The sequence below is a fragment of the Dermacentor albipictus genome, chromosome 5 (assembly GCF_038994185.2).
Source record: "Dermacentor albipictus isolate Rhodes 1998 colony chromosome 5, USDA_Dalb.pri_finalv2, whole genome shotgun sequence".
Lineage (NCBI taxonomy): Eukaryota > Metazoa > Arthropoda > Arachnida > Ixodida > Ixodidae > Dermacentor > Dermacentor albipictus.
Window position 1 is genome coordinate 151,710,480 of NC_091825.1, and position 23,193 is coordinate 151,733,672.

Genomic DNA, 23,193 nt, shown 5'->3' on the forward strand with positions numbered 1-23,193 from the left:
AGCAGGGCTCTTACAGCCATGCAAAGCCACGGCCAAGACATGCACCGCCGCACGCCAACTTACCCCCTGTCCTGCCCGCCCCTCGCGCGCACTAGATCGCATTACCGCGATCACTCCCCTCTGCCTCCTTCCCTTTGCACTCGCAAAGCCACCATTTTTCTTGTCTCACCTTCGCACACTTTCTCTCACACCTAAAGCACGAAGTGGAGGGGGCGCGATAGGCTCTTATCCCACTTGGACTTTGTACTAACATGATGCGGCTCCACTTCGGCAATCGCTCTTGTGCCAAGCACGATTTGAAAGGTGCGCCTGCAAGCAGTCGCTTGTAATTCAATCATTTGACCATCTGCGCCCACAGACGAACAATTTATTGTCTCGGCATTTTTTGGCGGCGGAAGCGAAATTTCGTTATACCGAAATTGCATACAAACACACTTCGTTATGTGGAGGTTATAAATACATGATGTTCTATAGACAAGAGGTCAGAAAAGTTATATACTTTGCTATATCCAGAATTTCGTAATATTGAAGTTCGTTATATCAAGTTTTAACTGTATTTCGGTTAGCTGGCACTCTTGTATAAAATGAACAATACATGCCCGTTTTGTATGTGTGTACACTAGTGTGTGCAGTGTCCTTTGCTAACGGGCGCGTGAGACTAACAATAAGCAGGGCATAAGGTGTCCAACGGCTTGTTTGTTTCGAGTTTCAGTAAGCACAGTACAACTGCAACAATGCAGTTCATTTCTGAAATATGTAGTAGGTTTCACTGGATTAGATGTGAACACAAAAGCAACAGTGTCTATGGATGCGAGATTGGTAACACACATGCATGATTTAGCAATAACATAACATGTTTATTATTCTAAGTTCCTGATGCCTCAACATCTAGCAAATGTAGAGACCACAGTGTTGTGAGCAGCAGAAGTTTGTCTTCATCAGATGGTAAGCTGAGGTCTTCACAGCGTACAAAATCGTTGCTGCCACACAACTGTTTAATGGCATCGAGAAAGTGGGGAGGAAACTTTGCAATCTCGAGGTCCTGCATAAAGGCACAAGTATTACATCAATAGAATACACACCCAGCACTAGTTGGTAGTACACATATATCAACTTCCACAGATACTTTATATTATGAGGATGACAAGTCATTTTGTAGCCTGGCTTGCTATCGTGGACACCGATGGTGAATTCACAACTGGCACATTGCTGCCTTGTTGCTGACATCTCTCACTGGCTTGTAAGAGTGCTGATTCTACTTAGATAAAATCATGAACTAAATAAAACATCTGCAAATATGCCGTATGTGTTCGGAATAACATTATTTTGCACAGCACAGATGACACACTGACATGAAAGAAATGGACGACACACATACTGCTAAAACACAAGTAAGAAACGTAATTTCATGCAATAACAACAGTCATGTTATCATTTTATGTCTATTATCCTTGTACTCATAGGTGCTCAAAAGTACTATGCAAGATTGCACCAAATCCATCTTTATTTTTTCAATAACTTAATATTTACACAGAAAAAGGAATTATAGTAGCTACTTGAAAGGTGTCTTGGCTTTGAAAAATAAATCTGTGAGGGTAGCAAGTTCTTGAATAAAGTGCCTAAAATGGCTATAAGGACCATGTGTTAATAGCACAAATTAATCTAGCTCATAAAAGAATGTGCCGACCTTCATGAACAACATTTGAAAAGACCCAAATGTAATGGGTAATTCAGAGCTATCAGAAACATCATGACTGCATTTACAGACATCTGCTGAAACAATCGTATTGTTCCCCTCCTCCTTTTAAATTCCTTTCCTTGCTTAACACACTAAATTTCTTTTTTAAATTGCATATATCAAATGTGTTGTGGCAGTAACAATTGCTTTAAAGATGGCTATGTTGCTACTGGGTTATGCCATCTCCAAACAATCATGGGAACAAAAGTGGAATCTCTCCATGCACAGTTTAAATTTAAGGAAGGGTTCTACGCAAACGGAACCATATGTGTCTCTATATACAGTGGAACCCCTATTATACGACTTTCTCGGGACCGTGAAGTGTCGTAAAATGCAGGCGTCATAAAATCCGAACATAAATTATGCCTATAAGAATGCTACTTATTTCACGCAATAGATTTACGAGAAACTTCAATGTAAACTGCTAACATACTCTGCAGGGCTTGGAAACCCAAATTACCAAAAAAGTAAATGCAATAAGAATTAATGCTGCAGTACAGTTACCAATCATGCTTTATTCAAACGAACCTTTACGGCACTCCACTGCCCACTGCCGCAATTCCTGCCAGCTGGCGCAAACTTAAAAAAAAGTCAGTAAGTTTCTTTTGGACCTTGTTTGATCCGTGAACCAAGAGCTTTCGCTTGAGTTGGGCAACGTCCAAAAGGAGGTCCTCTGCGGCATTGCGTGAAAAGATGAAGTTCCGGATGCCGTCTATGTGCCGTAGCACCTCGGCGAACGTGGTAGGCACAGGCACGGCATCTGTGCCGTCGTTGTTGTCCTCGTCTGATGTCGCAGCAGTGTCAGCACTAGGCAAAGCCTCCCTGATGGCATCATCCAGCGACACCTCGCTGCAGAACGCAACGTTGTCGGCCTCCACATATTCGGCGAAGGTCGTGGTGAGGTTTGAACCCTTGAAATCATCGTCGGCGAAGCCTGCATCGGCCTCGAGCGGCATCAAGGTTGTTGCGTCCCCAGCAGAGGAGGCTGTTTCTCGTTTAAAGCCACTGTGCTTGAATGAGTTAGCGATTGTGCCTCGCGACACTGTGTTCCACGAACTGGAAATAAAATGCATGGCATTGAGCAGAGTGATCTTTTTTTCCGACTCGCTGTGCTCCATAGCCGCCAGCCGAAGCTGCACTAACCACTTCCGGTACCCTTGCCTGACGCACTTAATGATGCCAGCATCAAGCGGCTGCAGCCGGCTTGTGCAGTTGGGCAGAAAAAAAACAAGCTTTGTGTTCCTCAGGCTGGACGTATCGGGTGGGTAGCAAGGTGCGTTGTCCACGAAAAGCAATATTTTCCTCGCCTTAGCACCCATTTTGTTATCCAGCTGCTGCTTGCTAAAAATTGCTGAAGAGCGAAGACGTCATCCACACCTTTTATGCGAAGCATATTACTAGAGCTCAACCCAGCTCCTCAGGCGCGGCGGTGTCGCCTTCAATACCATGTGACACCGTGACGTCACGACAGAGGAGAAACGGGGCTCCAACTCGCGCCGTCGCCTTCAAGGCTGACCACATGACACCGTGATGTCACGACAGAGGTGAAACGGGGCTCCGACTCGCGCCATCGCTCGCGGCGTCGCGGCGGTATATAAGCAGCTGCGCTTGCCTCTGCTAGACACTCACGAGGTGAGATGCCTCCTGGAGACAGAGCTGCTCGTTGGAATGAGAAGCGAAGGTTGCGGCGTGCTACAGAGACTGTTTCTAGGTGGCTTTGCTACAGCGCAGCGACTACGCGCCCCGCATCGGACGCGGTGAGCGTCGAGCAACGCAGCGTTCGGCGCGACAACGAAATGTGCGCCTGAGCAAGCGCCGCACGCCTGAGCCGACGCCGACGACACCGGCTTTTCTGTGACACGAGCTCCTTAACGCTGTCGCGTTAAAATAAAGGCTAGTATGCTTCGCATCCTGGGCTTAACCTTAGCTAAGCCACAGCCATTTTTTTGTTGAAGTTGTAGCTACACGGCAGCGTCTTCAAATTCTTAAAGCACCGTGGCTTTGCAAACTTTCCAACAACGAGCACGGGCAGCCTCTCGGAACCATCTTCATTCGAACAGAATAGTGCTGTCACACACTCTTTACTACTCTTGCCACCATGACAGCTGTCACCCTTAAACGCAAGGGTTTGCTCGGGCTGCATATAGTGAAAAATACCGCTCTTATCGGCGTTGAAAATATCGCAGGGCTTGTACACAGCAATCATCTCCGGCAGTGACTCAATCCACTCGTTCACCGTCGAAACGTCCACACAAGTGCTTTCTCCACAGGAGTGGCTGTACACAATCCTGTTTCGTTTTTTAAAGTGATCCAGCCACCCGTTCGATGCCTGAAAGTTGTTGATGCCCAGACGCAATGCCATAAGGTCCGCCTTTTTTTTTTTTTAGAATGGCGCCGTCACCGTTGATCGCAGAGCTCCGTGCTTGATGCAGCCACTTGACGAGAACTTTTTCTAACTTCTCATGCTGTCCTTCTTTTGCCGCTTTCCACTTGAGCCCAAACTTGTTTGCATTCTGCAATATCACCGCTTTGTTTGCCAGGATCGCCTTAAGCGAAGATTAAGGTATCTTAAGGTCCCGGGCAATGATGGCTTTTGTGACTCCATGCCGCTTTTCCGCTTCCTTGATAATGTTCAGCTTATCGCCGAGCGACAGAACTGTTCGCTTTCGGGACATCGTATGTCGCGTTGCTCCAGACAACTCAAAACCTCTGCTGAACGCTGGTCGCTAGGATTATGACTAAGAACACATGCGATAAACCCAGGCCTCTCCGTGCTACCTTGTCGGCTATCTGCTACTCTGAAAGTGGAAGGAGAGAAACGCTTCCCCAACGCGACGAGAGGTGACGCCGCCGAGAATAGAGGGGGAAAGTGATGGTGGAGAAGAAAAGGCACTATTTCAGCACAGCGGGCGTCGCAGGCGGCTGCTGGTAGGGGAGAGAGAAATGAACGATGAGACGAGGCAAGGAAGAAAGCTGCGCCGGAGCGAACCGGTCGAGCATGCGGTGTCAAGCGCTCCGCATGCGGAGAGACGGAGCGAGGAAAGATATCTGCGGCACTTTTCTTTCGTCCACCGTTCCATTTCGCGCTTTACGAGGGTCATCGTATAACGCAGGTCGGGCGTAAAATTGCGTCGGATAACCAGGGTTTTTAATGCATTGCCTCTATAACGACTTCGCCGGGACTTCGCTAATTCGTCGTAAAACCCGGGTCGTAACCGGGGTTCCACTGTATTACTTGTCCTGGTTGTTAATATAATTTATCACACATAATAAATAATTTACCCATCTCTTACTTTCACCACATTAGAAAGCTTTAGGAACACTGAGAAAGAACCAAATATCCGTGAGAAGCTAACTTTTATACTGTTTTGAAGCTTTCTAGTGGCCTCAAAAGCAAGGCCTCAAAATAAAAGAAAAAAAGAAAGTGTACACTAAACCTTGCCACACCTGATCAGAGCAAGAAGTACACACAGGCGAACCTCGTCATGTAGAAGTCATGGCCAACACAAAAATACTTTTGTTATATCTAAAATTTGTTATAAGCATACCTGCTGATTTCGGAAGGAAGAAAAATTGTTGATTTAATATTTATTTAGCCATATTTGATAACTTGGTATATCCATGTTTGTGATATCAAGATTCAACTTACACAGAAATGCTTTCAGCAAAAGCTGGCTTATTAAACAATCAACTAGTATGGATAGTTTTCAAAACAATGCACCCTAAGACCTTCAAGTTTGCACCCTAATATTGCTTAGTCAAGGATTGGTAAAATAATTTAAATTAATTAAAAGTACAATAAAAATGATTATGACACACAGATGGCAGCACCACAGCTGCCTCTAGCTATGGAAAGCTCTTGTTTACTTGTCAAGCCATGTGGGTATTCAGTTGGATCAATACGTGTGTCTGAAACAACCCTTCCAATATATCAAAAGCTCCTCACCTCCTCCTCGTCATCTTCGGTAGCAGAAACCATGTGTTTTTCCCTGTCATTGAACACTGATGTAACCAGCAGAACTAGTTTTTTGCCTGTCGGGCGAAACAACAGAACCTAATATAGTAAGCAAAAAAGGCCTAGGTACTACTATGACAGCCTCACCATGATTTTGCTGCAGTGGTTGTTCTGCAAGTGAATACGAAGACTTATTGGCAGCATCATTCTCTTCACTCAAGTCTCCGTCTACCACATATGTCACATGGCTTGGATACCGAAACCTGATGCGATCATTCAGACTCGGTGCTTCTCCATCTGGTGTTGTCTCTGAAATGGCCTGGCGGTCCACACCAAAAGGAGGCAGCCGTGTACGCATGAAGTCGTGGACAAGTTCTTCAGCCATGGGCATTGGACTATTGGTGCTCTTAACATACTTCAAAACGGCCTCAAGAGCAGTCTCCACGTCAGCCTTAAAGGAGAAGTGTAGAATGTACAAACTACATTATCAGCATTACCCAAGGCAATAGTGGGCACAACAATAATGCTGCACTTCAAGGAATCCCTCAATTAACCAATAAACATGGGCCTCAGCAATACATCCAGCTCGGAACTCATTCACTGTGACAGCAGCCAGCATTTACAGAGCACACGGACATCATCTTAATTAAGAAATTTTTTGGAATGCAATGTCATCCTTATCTGTTGTTATCTATGATCATGCATACAGTGGTGGGAAATCTGTGCCAATTGCGAAAATCTATGCCGAATGGAATTTGCTGCGCCTTACTGCTCCCAAAGGGTCTTTCTTGCTTAGATTGTACAATTGCTGCACCAAATGTATGCTAAAGTGAGCATATGCTGAAAAATGCACACAGTGCATGCTAAAAATTGCAGAGCTGCTAATTGAGCATGGCATGAGATGAAAAATTTCAGTGACATTCAGGGAGGGCAAGCTGTGTTGAAGCAAGTGAGGGAGAAAATAGCAGATAGTGTGAAACAGCCAGAGTTGGTGAATAAGGCAAATAAAAAAACAAGGCAGTGCACACTGAAGTGTACGTTCTGTACAAATATGCTTGTGATAAAATTCAAGCAAATTACGAGTTCATTTTTGCTTGATCTTATGCTTTGGGAATGCTTACTGATGTTCTTTTTGTGCTGTGTTGGTACAAAAAGGGCAAAGCAGCAATATATCCTGAACTCTCTCTCTCTCTCTCTCTTTTTTTTTTTTTGTAAACACATGTTCTTACAAACATGCTCATGCTGCAGGCAGCTTGTTCCTACACTCTTAAAGATGTTTACATCTTTTGGGGCTTATCCTGTCCCACAACAATAATCATCATCTGCCTTGCTTGCGTTTCCTTGCTTGAAAACTCGGCGTTCATTACTTTCCTGTTGAGAATACTGCGTCATGCTGATAACGCGCAAGCCATTCATGACTGGCACATTCATCACGCAGCGCAGCATTAAAAGAAAGGAAATGTGTTAAAGGAAATGGGCGCAAGACAGATAACGCTTATTGTTGCGGGACAAGATATGGCCCAAAGAGTGTTAAAGAGTTTATGCACAATATCATAACACAATTTCTTTTAATTTCCTTAGATACAGTGACCTGTGTTAAACTAATAGAATAAGTTAATACAGTACATAAGTTTCGTAATGTGTTCTGCTCTCTTTTAGGATAATGCAGAATCACGGTTTTGTTGAAAATGGGCTCCTGCTGTGATGTTTACAGCATTACGGCAATCTTTTTTTTTTCTGTTACAAACTGTGCTAACATTCTTATTGAAGAGGTCGAGGCTTGAATTTTGTTTGCCTATGACAATAACATATTCTTGTACTTACATTGTTCATGGTTCTTATGACAATCATATAAACTAGCGAGGACATTACAGTAAATTTCGTACATCTGGTACATACTTTTGCGAAAACCCTACACCTGCTTCAAAACGCTGAAGTCCATTCCCACCACTGTGCATACCATTCCATTTATTTTTTACTAAAAAAAAATAAAAGGCATCAATGTTATAGAATTTCAATTCGGAGACGTCAGCTTCAAGTTTAGGATGGGATTATGATCAAGATTTAAGCTTGTTAAACAAGAGAGGGCCATTTCATCAATTTGACTTGGGAGTGTCAACCTAAGTGTTCCTTTTACTTGACAAGGCTGACTTTCATTGATGTAGTAGCAGCGAGTACTAACACACTGAACAGTGTGAATTTTTCCATTTCAAGAAAGAGAAGTTGACAACAATCCATATGAGTGCATGTGGTTATGTTACCTTGGCTAGCCTTGAATGCGGAAGAAACTGCATAGGAAGGCCTTTTCTCAGTTGCAGGCAGGAGTCTTGAGCAGCATCAACTAAATCCAGTACAACATTCTTAAGACAGTCGCCTACTGTGCTGTATAAAAATGAGAAATGAAACCGCTGAGAGTTTACACAATGGCCTGCAAATGGACACTCAGCCACACACACAACTTAGGAACAAAAACCAGACACAAGTAGATTGGGACATGGTAGAAGGCAATTCTCACCGTAAAGGTGTGCAACAAAGGAATTTTAAATAAAGCTGGATTCGTAAGTTATGTTTCTGAAATACCAAAAACATCACTCTTGTATGAACAGAGCCTTGGTCATTCAGAGAACGTACGAAAATGGAGGACAGGCCCGAAGTACCTGTCAGAATACTTTGAAGACTGTAACGTCACACGAACACACTAGCACAGTATTTCAGGTGGTGCAACATTTAGTAAAACAAGCTCTAGCCTGAAGGATGCTCAAGAAAAACTGCAAGACTGCTTCAATGCCAGCAACCAAGAAAAAATTGTATTATCTTGCTCATACTGGCACTGCCGCGACTGGCTCGGATGCGATGGAGACTCACTTCGTTATAGTAACCCTCAATTCTATAACTGCTCCACTGTCTTGTGTAAAGCCAAAACTGCCTGGTGGCAGTGCGGCAGCGGGCAAAGGTGAACATGACTGCGGTCTCACAATAAAGATAGTCACTTCATGTGCAATCTGCGGTGATGCTGTGCGGCCAAATGTGCAACTCATTCCTCGTGAACAAGCTTGCTGCACGTGAAATATAGAGAACTGACAGAATTCCCTTTTATTTATTTTTTATTTATTGGGGGGGGGGGGTATAATAAATGTTTCACACTGCGGCATACATACTGAGCATGTGCCAGGGGCATACTAGCCTTTACAAATGCTAACTGGAAATACGTCATTATATTCTCAAATAATTGAAGTTATCGGTGTTTTTCTCAATTTTCTCAACACAAGATTTTCGCTTAGCTTGCTTGTCTGTGGCAACAATATCTCAAGATCTAGGACAGCTACAGCTGTAACATTTTTGCTATATGAAGTTAAATGCATAAAGCTTGACGTGCTGCAAGCAGATTTTTTCCTTTTTTCATTTTTTTTTAAATCTGATTTTGTTCTTGTTCCCTAGTAGCCATACTATAAACACAAAACTGTAATGAGCTTCAAAATTGCGAACTGTCGTCAGATTTAAAAACTGATTCAAGAGCAATCTACACGTCAGCCTTAAAGGAGAAGTGTAGAATGCACGTGCTACATTATCAGCATTACCCAAAGCAATAGTGGGCACAACAATAATGCTCCACTTCAAGGAATTCCTTGAACATTCCTTAAACGTTCTTCTGTCCACTCATGCATTATTATTGCTTTCTGCCCAGTATTTCTTTTACCTATTGTCTTCACTAACAAAAGTAAGGTACTTCTAACAATTAATTAATTAGTAATTCCATAGTTACTTACCCTATCAAAAGTAATTGCATTTTTGAAATCAGCTCAGAAAGCTGAATAAAGCTGTCGTTTCATTGAATTTGGTCTAAAAGCAAGACAGCTCTATACACTATGTCCCTCCTTACAAGAGAGTTCAGGAAAATAGAAGGTTGTTGATCTAACAGCCGTATAAAACCACTTCTATTGCATGGGGGCAGTGATTGGATACGACATCAATATCTGATAGCTAACAATATTTGAGCTCAGAAAAACATGCAATGTACGTCTTCCTAAAAAGAATTAAAGTGCACTTCTAATAACACACCTACAATTGAATTGTTGTGATTTTTGTAATTCTTTCCGCAAGGCAGCCCAGCTTCAGGAAAACAGCTATTGGCTATTTTGGTGTCGTTTTTTGGTGCCCTTTCTATACAAAGAGCCACAGTAAATGTGCACATAAAGGCGCAGTAAATGTGAGCTGGAAAGACAAAGAGGATCCTGGGCAGGTGAGTGCACAGTCTTTGGAACATACCTCACAACTAACTGGAGGTAAAAACCTGGATTCTGAAGCTACTTAGGAACAGACCTTATAAAAGCAGCAGTGTCAATGCTATAAAACTGCGTAATTCTTGCTATCAACTATAGTAAAGGGGATTAAAAAACTTCAGAGGCACTGGTAGTATTGGGTCATGCAATGGCAGCAGGCAACACAGACGTGGATTCCCGTGGCAAGTGCACAGTTTGTTATGTGACATAAGGAAGCCTGGAAGTACTTACTGATTCTGGTAAGTACTTATGGTGATATGTGTGGAGTGAGCGCCTGAAGACTCAGGTGTCAAAGCCTGGTGGATGGTTCCACGTGGCATGTACAGCAAGTCTCCAGGCTATGAAGCAATAACAAGTAAGACTGTAGGTGCAATTACCTGCCGAAACAGCTGCCTATTAAGTGCGTAAGTGCTGCTGCTCAGCTCAGCTTTGCTGAAGAGCATTATTTAAAAAATAAAATAAGATTAATAAAAGCAAAGATAAGCTTAGCTCCTTGCAAGCTTTAAGTATAAAATGCTCTCTTGCCCCGGTGAGAGAACCTGATGGGCAACACTATAACTTAAACAAAGCTATCTAATACCCAGTGAAAGTGAAAAGGAATCCACAGAAAATCTATATGAATGCAGCACAAGTATTTCGGTCACCAAATGGCAGACTAATAAAAAACTTTGACCTTAAGTATTGTTGGTTTGAATCAATCACACAGCATTAGCCAGCTTATGTAAAAGAGATAATAATAATGATGATGATGACGGATTATTTTCACCAATATGATGGGGGAGGTCAGGAAAAAGAAGGCGAATTAACAGCTTGACTAGCCCCGTGCTCCCCAAAAGAAATAATTAATTAATTAATGCTAACTGAATAGCTATCACCCAAATTAATACAGTGACGTTACGCATGTGGATGAGTACATATGAACTGGACCATGATGGCTGTGATTCCACAATGCACAAAGTCAAGTCATGTCACAATTCTATAAAATTATGTGGATACATGTAAGCACCACTTTGAACAACCATATAACCATGACATGGATATGACCTTCATATACTACACTTAATAAACAACAGTTTACTTTTACAGCCAAAAAAGGGATGACTAGCAAAAGAAAATGAAATATTTTTGTACTCAAGGTTGGCTAAGTTAATCTGAAGAGAAAATAGATATATCAACATAAAGGTAACAATGACAGGTTCTCATTCTACAAAGCATCAGGTAGGCCTGAGCAGATGTAGCAAAACTACATTGAGGATTATCATAACACGAAGAAGCTGTAAAAGCATTTTCCATGTAGAAATGGCATATACTATAGCTAACAAGCAAAAAAAGAGAAGCAGCTGCCTACTAACCTTTAATGTAAACTCATGAGTTGGCTGGCCAATTTCATCAGCACTGAAATCCTTGCTGTAGGTGCGAGGCAACTCTACAGGTGGCTTGTAAAGCCTCCAGCATTTTTCACCTTCCAATTGGACAATAAATACCTGCAAAGAATTCAATTAGTGCAACTAATATATATATATATATATATATATATATGCTGCAGCAACAGGCAAGTAGCAATAAACTTTAATGCATATAAAATTTTAAGAGTGATAATTAGGTACGCCTCTAAAATATTAAAGAAGGGCCACTACTTTTCCTGAATAACATGCTGCCAAATGCTTTTTTTTTCTTCAAATCTTATCTTTTTGAGAGATTTCCTTTTCGTGAATTAATAAAATGAATATTTTGCAGTGGTCCAACAAACGACTGAGCCAATATGTCACATGTTTTAACCTCAAACTTCAAGTGAAAAAACAAAAACTGGAGATCACACGACAAAAAAACGTATGCAACAATTCTTTTATTTCCGACCATGTTTCTTGACTTCTATATTTAAAACAATATGTGAGATGCATAAAAGCAAGACTAATTTTTACACTGGTTCTTGGGAAAACCACATTTTTTTTTTAATACAGGCTTGAAAGTGAATCTTTAGTCCTCTAACTAAAATATTCAACTAAAAGAGGTTATTTACTACACCTTATAGAGCTGAGAGAACACACAACATGCTTGGTGCAATGTCACTGTTCTTACCATGTCAAGTACAAGAACATTTAAATCAAATTTTTTTAAATTTTGTGCAGGCTTGCTCAATGTTAGATAATAAATTTGTAAATACATGCTATGGGAAAAACAACATGAACACAGCTGCACAGCTTGCGCGTGAATTCCACTGTACAGTTCAATATTATGTGCCACCATCTCACATGTTTTAAGACTCTGGTGAGCCTTGTGGAAGCAATGAACCCATAATTTCTTACCAACTATTCCAACAAATTCTTCCCGAATGTCGTCTTAGCATAAGTTCAAGGGCGACTGACTAAAACTTGCCTCAACATCATCATAATGAGGGGCCAAACCTTGTGCAGATGGGGGAGTGATGTAGACATTGCATCCCACTAGGCAGCCAAAGAAACACTCCAGTTTCTCTAGAACTTCCCAGAGACCATCCTGTAGAAAGATGTAGCACACTCAATGTAAACACTGCAGAAGTTTTAGGGGTGCAAAGAAATAAAAATAAACAACAGTGATCATTACAGACCACAACAACAGCAAGACAATTGAAGGCACAAACTAGTACAAGACCAATAAAAAAAGGAGAGATTTCCAATCAGTTATGTCATTAAATCCTTATGAATGCTTGCTTCATTTTCAGTTAGCACAAGCTTTAAAAAATATTTAAGTGTCACTAATATTTAAGCATGAAAAATTTTTCAGCAGCATGAGCTTGGTTTTAGCAATGCTTTTGTAGAGTCATGTTATCTCTGAAAGTTGCACTTATCTGTCTTTCACTGGTCTATAGGTAATAAAGCAATGCAATAAAAGTTCCCGTACCACTGGTTTAGCCTGAAAGTGAACTCTCTGTCACGAGGTGGCATGCCGATGACTTTACAAGCTCATTAATGTCAGTGTTTAAATAAGCTACTGCTGCGTGTGAAATGTGTGGCATGTACTGGAGTTAGAAGTCCTAACAATAAAAGCTGTGAGGCAATGAGTAATTTGTCAATTAACACAGGTGCATATAGAAAGGTGATGTTGGTTATGATGATGACCACGTGAAAAGTGATCTAAAGCAGATGTACAATAACAAGGTCACAGCTGCAATTAATTTTATGAGCATCAAAAATGCATTTGATGATGCAATTAAAACCATTTCATGGTTACACATACTTCCAGCTCCTTGATGGACAGTCGTTTTCATGTTTTTTTCCATGTCTAGAGTTGCATATCAAACTTTTCTATACGCATTTTTTATTAATTTATGTAAAGCGTAAACAAGACCTATAAAGTGTAAGCAAACAACCACAACCAAGACAAGCAAGTTAAAGAGAAAAGTATATTACCACCCATCGTTGCGGCTGGTGGATTTGCAAGGTGGCTTTGTCACCTTCAAACAACTTCTTTATCTTAGCCTCCGTGGCTCGTCCTTGCCTCTCAAAGTTTGTCCTCTTCCCACCTTCATACTTGCACACAGCAATGTCTTTTGAAAAGTAGACTTGTTTTTCTTTGAGCAAAGCAAAAAAATGGTCTTTCCCAAAAAGTGGCGACCAAAATTCTGCCTGGATGGGACGACTCTGAGAAACAAAGGGCTCTTTCTCCCAGTGCTTTTTTAGAAATGCTTGCAGTGACAACGGTGTGAGCAGGAACTCCAGAAATTGAAGCGGTGTCTCATATTTCTGGCTCAGGACACTTATGGCACTATTGGTGCTGAAAGAAAAGAATGAAAGGTCAAAAGAAGGCAATCCAGTTGGACAAAATGAACAAGGTTTACGTATTATATACAACAGCAGAACTGCTCAAATGTTCAATGTTATCACGTGAGAAGAAATCCTTTGGTGGGTCAGCATTTCTTTACCAGACAATGGAGCAAGACAATCAGAATAGAAAAATCCTTACCATACACATGACTGCTCTCAGCCCTTTTATGCCTTTTCACAGTTGGAAGATGCCACATGAATAATGAAAAAAAGAAATGGTTCTGCTGCAGGCAGTCATGCAGGTCCTTTAGTAAAAAGGAAAAAGCTTTGAAAAAAAGCTTAAAATAAGGGTAATTTAACTAACATGCAAGTCATGGTTGGGAAGTTGCAAGTAGCACGAAAAAACGCAGACAGAGAGAGAGGGGCAGAAAAACAGACAAGACTGTCCTTGTTCTTCCGTGCTGCTTTTAGCTTCCCGACTGTGAATACGTACCAACTCACCCAATTTTCAGTGCTTTTGTATGCAAGTCACACATTAAGAGAGCATGTTTTCTTATGTCACCAGTCGCAAAAGTAGGTGCGTTGATCTATAGTTACATTATTTGTGTTGATGTAAATGCAGTAGGTACTTATTGTTGATGTCAATACAGTAGCAACAGACAGTTCTGTTCATAGGCTAGCATGGCTTGCATAGGCTGTGTATCAGTTCAACCCTTAACAGCAGCAGAGGTTTCATTGTTAATGTTAACATTAACAATGGAACTCCTATATTTCCATGACAAAAATAAAATACTAAAAAACTGTTCTAAACTTATGAGATCATCCTTCGCAATCGGAAATGACTTTTTGGCTCAGTTTCGCGAAATAAGAGGGAACCTGTGGAACACAGCCAAAGTAAAAAAAAACATACGGTGACAAGGTTTCTCTGGTACGCGACAAACTAAAAATTAACAATGCTTCATTCAGCTGGGATGAGGAATCAAACTGCATACGATCGGCCTTCTGCAGTTCCCACCAAAAAAATGCCGTAGAAACGCGCACCTTGTGTCCCCACAGCAATCCTTTACATAAGAAATAAAATTTGCTAACATAGATGCTCGCGGCATCCAACAAAAACTGAACTGGATGGATACTTTTATACTCAGCTTCTACAGTGGTACTACTGGCAAGGGATGTACAGCTACATTCAGAAGTTCGTTTGCTTTTGCCCCGATTGTCAGCATTAGAAATCTTCACCCCGCCTCTCGCCAGCCATTTTGCAACCTTTACCTTGCCCAGGGGGGCGGCAGAAAGTTAGGTGGGCAGATGAGATTAAGAAGTTTGTAGGGACAACATGGCCACAATTAGCCCGTGACTGGGATAGTTGGAGAAGTATGGGAGAGGCCTTTGCTCTGCAGTGGAAGTAGCCCGGCTGATGATGATGATGACCTGGCCCTACCTGGCCATTTGGGTGCGTCGGCATCGATTTGTATGGGCCCTTTCCCCTGACATCAGCTGGAAAATGCTGGGCCATTGTGGCAGTCGACCACCTCATGCAATACGCCGAAACTGCCGCCCTCCCAGAAGCTACAGTGTGCAATGTTGCCTCCTTCCTGCTTCGTCAGTTCATCCTGCATCATGGTTCACCTCAGGAACTGCTCTGTGATCGCGGACGTGTATTCCTGTCCGAAATTGTTGAAGCCATTCTTAAAAAGTGCCATGTTGTTCATCGTACAACTACGGCGTACCATCCTCAAACCAATGGCCTTACGGAATGCTTCAACTGTGCGCTTGGCGACATGCTTGCCATGCACGTTGCCTCTGACCACACAAATTGGGACGTCATTCTGCCCTTCGTGACCTACGTGTAAAACACCACTACTCAGAGCACCACCGGCTTTTCACTCTTTCTCTTAGAGTACAGTCAGCACCCGTCACACACCATCAACACAATTGTACCATACCGGCCAGATACATCTGAATGTGCTCCCATTTCTGCCATGGCCAGACATGCTGAAGAGTGCCGCGATCTCGCTTGGGCCTTTACGTCCAATGACCAAGAGCGCCAGAAGAGCACTCGCGGTGACATCACTTCGGCGCCCACCTTCCTTCCTGGAGCACTTGTGTGGCTCTCGGTTCTTTCTGCTGCACCTGGTCTCTCTTCAAGGCTACTACCATGCACATACCAAGGATTTTTTTCGGAGGGATGGTAACTTTTCTATGCAAATGAGGGGCGGGTCTACTTTTACTAGTACAAACGTTAATAATTCCCACCACTCACTATAAAGGCACGCAAAACCGCAAAACAGAAATGAAATAAAGTATCTCACAAGTACGCCTGTAATATACACCTCTGCTTTACTTGGCAAACCAGGAACTATATCGAATTGACTCGCGCAAGAAAGAAATGCACGAAGAACACAGCCAAGAACAAGTAAACAAGCAAAAGTGTAAAATGAAGATTTCTAGTAGTGTTTTGCTAATAAGCTGTGGAGGAATTATAGTGAAAGATATATATGAGGAATAGTCACAGTTATTTTGGGTCCCTTGTTTACAGCGCTACCAAGTGGCAAAGCCCATAGAGTTTCATACAATAATTACTAGAGGGAACTCTGGCAGTAGTGTCTATGCGAGCTGTAATGGGTGCGGCTGAGCCAGCATGGGAGTTATGGGAAGTACATGGATTTGCCTACACTTCATTCTTCTGGCTTCATCCGGCTTCGCAACTATGTAAACTCGTAATTTTCAACAATGTAGAGTGCAGTAAACTATTAAATAAAGATTATTAAATTTCTCCGACCCCAGGATTCGAACACAAGACCTCTAAACACAGACGGCCGATACTGAAACCATTACGCCACGGTCGCACGCATCGGCAAGTGACATACAACACCCTTATAAATTTATCACAGGCATGCCAGTCAGTGCCTTGAGACGCTACGGGCTTTTCGATTTGGCCACCTCGACAGGCTGAACCGCTGCAGTTAGCAGCGATTGTTTGTATTCACAGCATTTCTACACTTAGAAAAGTATACAATGCTCTGATAGTTACAACAATGAACGCATACAAAGTGCAATAAACAAATCCACAAGCATGAAGATCAGACGAATTCATGTACTTCCCATCATTCCCATGGCGGCTCAACGATTGAAGTGCCAGAGTTCCCTTTAGTACATTGTAGGAAACTCTATGCCAAAACCGACTTGTATTGTTATTTGGGAAGTTGCATAATGATGCGTGCTCGCCAGTCTTGTACAACCGTGTAGCACGCTGTGGTTCTAGACGTACTGCACCCACTGTGGAAGGTTAGAAAAACACCCACATAAGCACAGCAGAGAAGTGCCCACATTGCGTGGCTCGACTGATAACTGTAAAAGCGCCATTCAAAACACATGAAATCATCCTCCACTTCCGGCTGCATTTTCTCTACTTCCTTTTTAAATAAAAAGATCTTCATCCCTAAATATTTTCATAGACAACAGCTTAATATGTTAATTTTTGCTTTTCCTTCCTGTTTGGCTGTTGCCTTGGCTCTCTCCCTTAGCAGATCGCATAATTCTTCTATTTCTTGCAACTCTTGTTTCCCATTGCCACTTTTGCACGAAAAGTACTCTACAATTAGGGGAAAAACCAGACGAGGTAAAGGGTGACATTCATATTGCTTATGGCTTCAAAGGTTATTACAGGGTTTGATTCAAATCTTGAAATTTTAGGGATGATTGCGAAACTTTGATCATTGAAAGGATATTAGTGGTGTCTTTCACGCGGCAGCACCTTCAGATTTCGAAACAAACATCAAAACAATGAGAAAGGCAAGAACCTTCCACCATTTTTTAGATGGGAGAATACCAATCTGTTTCACGCCCTCAGTTCAGTGTCCATTCCCCTGATTCAATCAGCGATCACTTCTACGCCTCCGCCATAAACTGTAACAGCAACCCAGTGTTGACCGCCGAATAGCTGTCAAGTCTCAAGATTGATTTGGCGGCGCTTTATGAGTGGTGGCATGGCCAGCGGGGGATGGAGGGAAGTATGCCGCTTAATCTCAGGAAAGGGGTGGAGGGCTGAGTACATGCCTGGCTACTACCCAAGTATGAAGGGCCCTATCGTGTCATCTAACGCGCATCCCCCGCCAACTACGTGATTGAACCCATTGAACAGTCTTCAGACGTGCGTTGTTGTAGATGAGACATTGTCAATGTCGACTGCCTCAGGACTTACTATGACCCACTTATAGTGACAAGCTGGTAGGTTGCTGGGTGGCTTGCTTTTCGTTCCTGGGGGTAATTGTAGAGGAGGATTGGAATGCTATAGTGGGTTTTGCTCTCCAGCACTTTATAGTGGGTCATTCTCTCCAGCACTCTTGCTCAGGAAACGCTGCTCGTGCTGGTGGTCTGTGCCCTGAGCTAACAGTCTGTCCCAAATGCCAGTGACTAGTAAACGTCTTTACACCCCAAATACCAGCTTTCAAAGAATTCAAGGAGCACATTTTTTTTAAAGTAGCTTTAAGGGCCCTTGAATCTCTCTTTCCAACTTCAAGGGTTTTCAAGGATCTCAAGGAGGCATACGAATCCTGCTCATCAAACAGTTATCTGGTCAGAAACAGAAGAAATATAGAACATACTAATGCTGGCTTTTGACCTGGTATACTCTGTGATGACAAATAACAGTGCAGAAACACAGTGCAAAAGTTTCTCATAAAATAAATAAAATGCTCAAGTTATGCACACAATATATCCTAAATATCAGAGACAATTTGCTGCTTTACAAATGTGCAGCTGCAGTTGCACTTAAATTGGTCGCTCAGCATTTGGGTCAGAATATAAACTTTACCATAAATAGCCCATACACAGTAATTTTAATGAAACTCAAAGACTCTCTGCGTGCTTGTGTAGCTCAAAAGCTATTCTTTATTAAAGCTGCCTTCTCCATAGCAGGATTAGCAAAGCTCACTTCACACATAACTTATAACAGCTTGCACATGACGTCATGGACACTGCTTTTCATAGTGACTGTTCTCCAATATGGCACCTAGGTTGACGTTAGTGTATCATATTTACTGCCACGGGTAACCTGCTTCCATGAAAGAAAGCTTAGTAGAGATCCCTGCACTACAGGCTGTGTTGGAGCTGCACAGGATGCAAACAGACACAGCTGCTCATCGTGCTGGTTCACCAACATGGCACCTAGGATGACATCAGTGTAAGCCATCTAAAGGGAGAACAGTTTGCTTACTGTAAGTATTTACATAAGTATGTAACTGAGAATGTTGCCACAGCAATATTTATGTGGTCAATCGACTTTGACAAGTCTTTTCCCCTCTTAAATGAAGTGTCAATGAAAAAAAATCCTTAGAAACTTTTCTAAAAGCCATTCCAGAAGATTTGGCACATGCTTATCCTGCGCTTAGTAGTGTTTACAGGTAAAAGGAAATGGCTTTTTGAACAGTATAAAAGAGAAAAGTGCAAACATCTTTTTCAAAAAACTGGTACACCTATTGATAGGCTACAAGAGGTTAAACTTGCCTGCAGTTTTCCATTCACTTTTCCAAGCTATATGATCTTTCTTCATTCTAGTTAACTTTAGTAACAACTATGAACTTTCTGTACCTTTAGATACTGTACCTTCATATGTCTTCAAGTTTGTCAGCGGTCATTTACCTAGTGGAGAATATTTCTGATGCCACATTTCCTGCTATTCATCATCCCTTGCGTCTCAACGGCGACCTCACTATTAGCATATAGTAACCTAGTCAGCCTGTCTCACAAACAGAATGCCAGTTTTATATCTGGCGACAGATATCTGCATTAGGTTCTAGCAGACGACACCAACATGAAGCAGTAATGAAGAGCACATTACTTAGATTATTCTTTATTAACATGAGGTTATACTTACAAACATGTGCTACCAATAAGAAGTACCACAAAGTTCCAATTCTTGACATGCAACTAAAGGAAAGAACTGATCCATAAAAACAGCAGTGAACAAAAGCAACAAAACGTAATCTACCTGAACAAAAATGAATTTCGTAGCTATTCCCCATCTTCACTGATTTGCCTGTGCCATTGAAAGTCCTCAAACACAAGATTGGTGCTCATCTCCCTGGTCAGCTGCTTCTTGAACTTTGATCGGTCAATGATTCTCTTTTCCTGGAGTTTTGGATAGACTTCCTCGGGCTCAGCCTTAGCAAGCTTGAAGGGAACGTCGGCAATCAAGTCCCCAGACATGGGTCCCAGGTACAGCTGCACTCTGAGGACATAGGAAATGATAATGCCGATCGCATCCTCGTGGTTCAGTGTGGAGGAAGCTAGGCAGGCGTCAGTCTCTTTTAGCAGACCATCCAACGCAATGCCTCTCCGGTCTCGATTTTCCGATGCCAACGGTAGGAGATGAAACACCTTGGAGAAGGCTGCACCAGGAAGAATCGGGCAGTTTTCGCTGCTGTCCACGGATGCCACCACCTTGGAGTAATGACCGTGCACGAGCGTCACCTCTGTGTTCTGCAGCACCAGGACCTTGATGTTTCGCACGTTCTTCTTGGAGTAATTGGAAACGGACACGTGCGCGTTGATCTTGTCGTCGTGGAAGTAGATCTCCTTGTCAAGCACTACCTCAAGTTCCACTTTGCCAGGGCTGAGGGTGAAGCCCTTGCAGACCACGGTCGTCGGCTGGCGCTCGCTCTGCGTGAGCGGCGCGTACTGCACCTTGCGGATCGCCATGTTGACGGTGCTGCGCCGGTGCGCTTTCTGTTGATCGTCTTCTGCGACGTACACACGTAGTTCGTACTCGACACCCAGCGGTTTGCCACGGTCGCTGGGACCAGGCTGGAGCGTTACAGACATGGGCGCATTCGCCGGGAGACTGAAGCTGAAGGAATACGCGCTGTTGCCCAGTTTGCGAAGCAAGCGCTGCTGGAGATCAGACACTTGGGTAACCTGGTTGCGCTCGGGCACTATCTGGTCATGGGCAAGATACAACTGTCGGTAAAAGTGCAGTCCCATCATCTCGTCCTCTTCTCGACCGTATCGGAATGTGGTGATCACTTGGCCGAAGACTTTCCTACCCTTGAGGTAGTCGTTGTCAACCACGACAACACCTTCAACGGGATCGCAGCTCTCGCCCCGCTGCGCGAAGTCCCGCTTGCCGATGTAAACGGTGACCTTACCATTGGGCGATACTTTCTTGTACACCTTCACGGCGACGATGAGACACAGCAAGACGAAGAACGCCATTGTGGAAGTGAGTACGCAGTGACAGACGTCTGCACGCCTGTCGTGATGCGTACTGCGCCGGCGACTGCGGCAGCAGCGTATTTATGCGGTCGCCGAAACACTGCAGTCGTATGACGCGCGACAAACGAGATTAAGGTGAAACCCCACGATTGCAGTGCCCGCACCGAGTAAAAGGTCCCAGTGATGTGGCTTCTTGATCCGCGAGGATCATCGTCAAGCAAACCAAATAACGTGCAACAGCTCGACTCGCTAGCGGTCGCAACTCGCTTCCAACAGCTCCTGTGGACTTACCAAGTGTTGGCGGCAGTCTTCTTCCTCTTGCCGTGTTTTTCAGCATCAGCCTTGCGCTTAGAACTCATCGTTCTGCTTACTATAGGCAACCGAAACTACTCCGGAGAGGCGTCAAAACTTACCAACCACCCACGTGCGCGATGCACCGGCAACACCAAGCTGCGCGTGCGCTACGAGCCTTCGAGTTGCCAGACGCTCACCCGTCTCCGGCCGGCGCCTGCGAAGCAATGGAGAAAGGATAACGGTGGCCACTGCAGTGACCATATCCACACGCCCACATTTCTCGTGTTGCGATCATGCTTGATATTCGAACACTTGATCACAGAGGTTTCCCCCAGATGGAACTCCAAGCTTCCCGTTGTCCGGAATGAGGAAATGGGACTGCGATTCCCAGCTGGAAGTTTACAAACAAAATGAAGTCGGCACTTTTGGAGATTCGCTTTATGGGTGGGTGTTTGTTCTGTATGCACGAAGTCCTGTTCATCAACGCAGTTGCCACAGCTGCAGTGATAAGTCTTGATTAAAAAAATGATTTCCAAGAAATCCAGTTTTTTCCAGTAGACATATAATTAAAGAGCAATAAAATTTTAATTAACGCAAGCAATGAGCAACGTGTTTGTTTTTGTAAGTTTAACCGTAGTCTAAAGCCATCAGAAACATACTTCAAATCAAATACAGTTAAACCTCGATATAACGAAGTCGGTAAAATCTGCAGTTCGCTTCCCTATAACGAAATGTCATGTTGAAATTTGACCTCTATGCAGATAAGTACATTCGCCGTTGGATTTCGCTTACACGGAAAGAGCTGCGAAAATTTCCGAATTATCGGGCAATCAAAAAAAGCTATTTGAATTAGAAAAAATATTTTGTTCAATTTGAGAGTTGGCGACGAAAGATATGGTTTTCATCCCGTGTCGGTGATATCTTCACATCGGCGGTACAATTGCGAAGCCAGTCATGCTTCCGCGTCACCCCTCCCCCCCACTACCACCACCACCAGCGGCCAACAGCCATAAGCAGCCAAGGCCGCGCAGAAAAGTAGGCGCCAACTGCACCCCCACACCCACCCTCCTCCCCTCGCGCTCTTGATCGCGTTACCGCGAGCGAGCTCCACTCCCCCTTTCCCCTTGCTCGCAGGGGAAGAGAAAGGAGTGATGGTGAAGAGAAAGAGGCGCTATTTTGTGCAACCACTTAGGAAGCACGGCTTATATTGCCTTGGCGAAGGGGTCATAGAGAAGAAAGGAGAGAAGGTCGAGGCAGTCATAGAGCCCTTGGCTGTCAGCGGTAGCCAGGCGACACATTTACATGTTACACAACAGCCCTGTGTTCTCCAGGAATGTAAAAAATTAAATTAAATTATGGGGTCTTACATGCCAAAACCACAATCTGATCATGAGGCATGTCGTAGTGGAGGATTATGGAAATTTGGACCACCTGGGGTTTTTTAACGTGCACCTAAATCTAAACCAGGAATGCAAGGAGGTGCCTGAAGGCGAAGATGTGGTGCTGGCCGGGGAACAGCAGTTGCGATGCTGAGATTGCAGCGAGTCCCAGACATCTAAATGATAAGTCGAGGGAATTATCCCTCTCTTTGGAGAAAGCGGGGCAGAAACAAAGGAGATGCTCAACTGTTTCAGCCTCGCCGCATGCTGGGGATAGAGGCGGCGCTCACCAAGCCACCATATCCTTCTCAGCTCACTCTCGGACACTAGCTATTACTTGCACCTAAAGCATAGAGTGCAGGGAGCGCGATACAATCTTATTGCACTGGGACTTGATGTGGAACTTGATGCTGCTCCACTTCGGCAGCGCAGAATGCAATACGAGGGTTGCGTTCGCAAGCAGCCGCTTGTAATTCAATCATTTGACCATCTGTGTCCATGCAAGTTTCCATTTATATTGTCTCAGTATTCCTTGTGTATCGTGTTGTGAAATTGGGTATAAACATACTTCTTTATGTTGAGGTTCTAATTA

The 23,193-nt window shown here is 43.3% G+C and overlaps 2 protein-coding genes across 2 annotated transcripts; both read right to left on the reverse strand.

The window, feature by feature from the left end:
• Positions 1-833: 833 nt before the first annotated feature.
• LOC139060207 (ribosomal oxygenase 2-like) lies at positions 834-21,730 on the reverse strand. The gene is made up of 9 exons (XM_070539195.1): positions 21,220-21,730; positions 13,363-13,726; positions 12,350-12,469; positions 11,326-11,457; positions 10,205-10,311; positions 7,955-8,075; positions 5,841-6,144; positions 5,685-5,770; positions 834-1,042 (listed from the first exon to the last, which is right to left on the reverse strand). Exons 1-9 carry the CDS (start codon positions 21,285-21,287, stop codon positions 866-868), a joined length of 1,479 nt encoding a protein of 492 aa, XP_070395296.1. The 5' UTR covers positions 21,288-21,730; the 3' UTR covers positions 834-865.
• Arr2 (arrestin 2) lies at positions 19,552-21,213 on the reverse strand. Its single transcript, XM_070539196.1, has one exon. It carries the CDS (start codon positions 20,926-20,928, stop codon positions 19,729-19,731), a length of 1,200 nt encoding a protein of 399 aa, XP_070395297.1. The 5' UTR covers positions 20,929-21,213; the 3' UTR covers positions 19,552-19,728.
• Positions 21,731-23,193: the final 1,463 nt, after the last annotated feature.

What these genes read in the sequence shown, in the direction of transcription:
- LOC139060207 (XM_070539195.1), bottom strand. Translation starts at nt 21,287, where the DNA reads ATGAGTTCTAAGCGCAAGGCTGATGCTGAAAAACACGGCAAGAGGAAG. An exon ending in ACCAGCCGCAACGATGGGTG is followed by an intron (nt 12,470 to 13,362) that starts GTAATATACTTT and finishes ATCTTTCTACAG; the next exon opens with GATGGTCTCTGGGAAGTTCT. An exon ending in ACCACTGCAGCAAAATCATG is followed by an intron (nt 5,771 to 5,840) that starts GTGAGGCTGTCA and finishes TTCGCCCGACAG; the next exon opens with GCAAAAAACTAGTTCTGCTG.
- Arr2 (XM_070539196.1), bottom strand. Translation starts at nt 20,928, where the DNA reads ATGGCGTTCTTCGTCTTGCTGTGTCTCATCGTCGCCGTGAAGGTGTAC.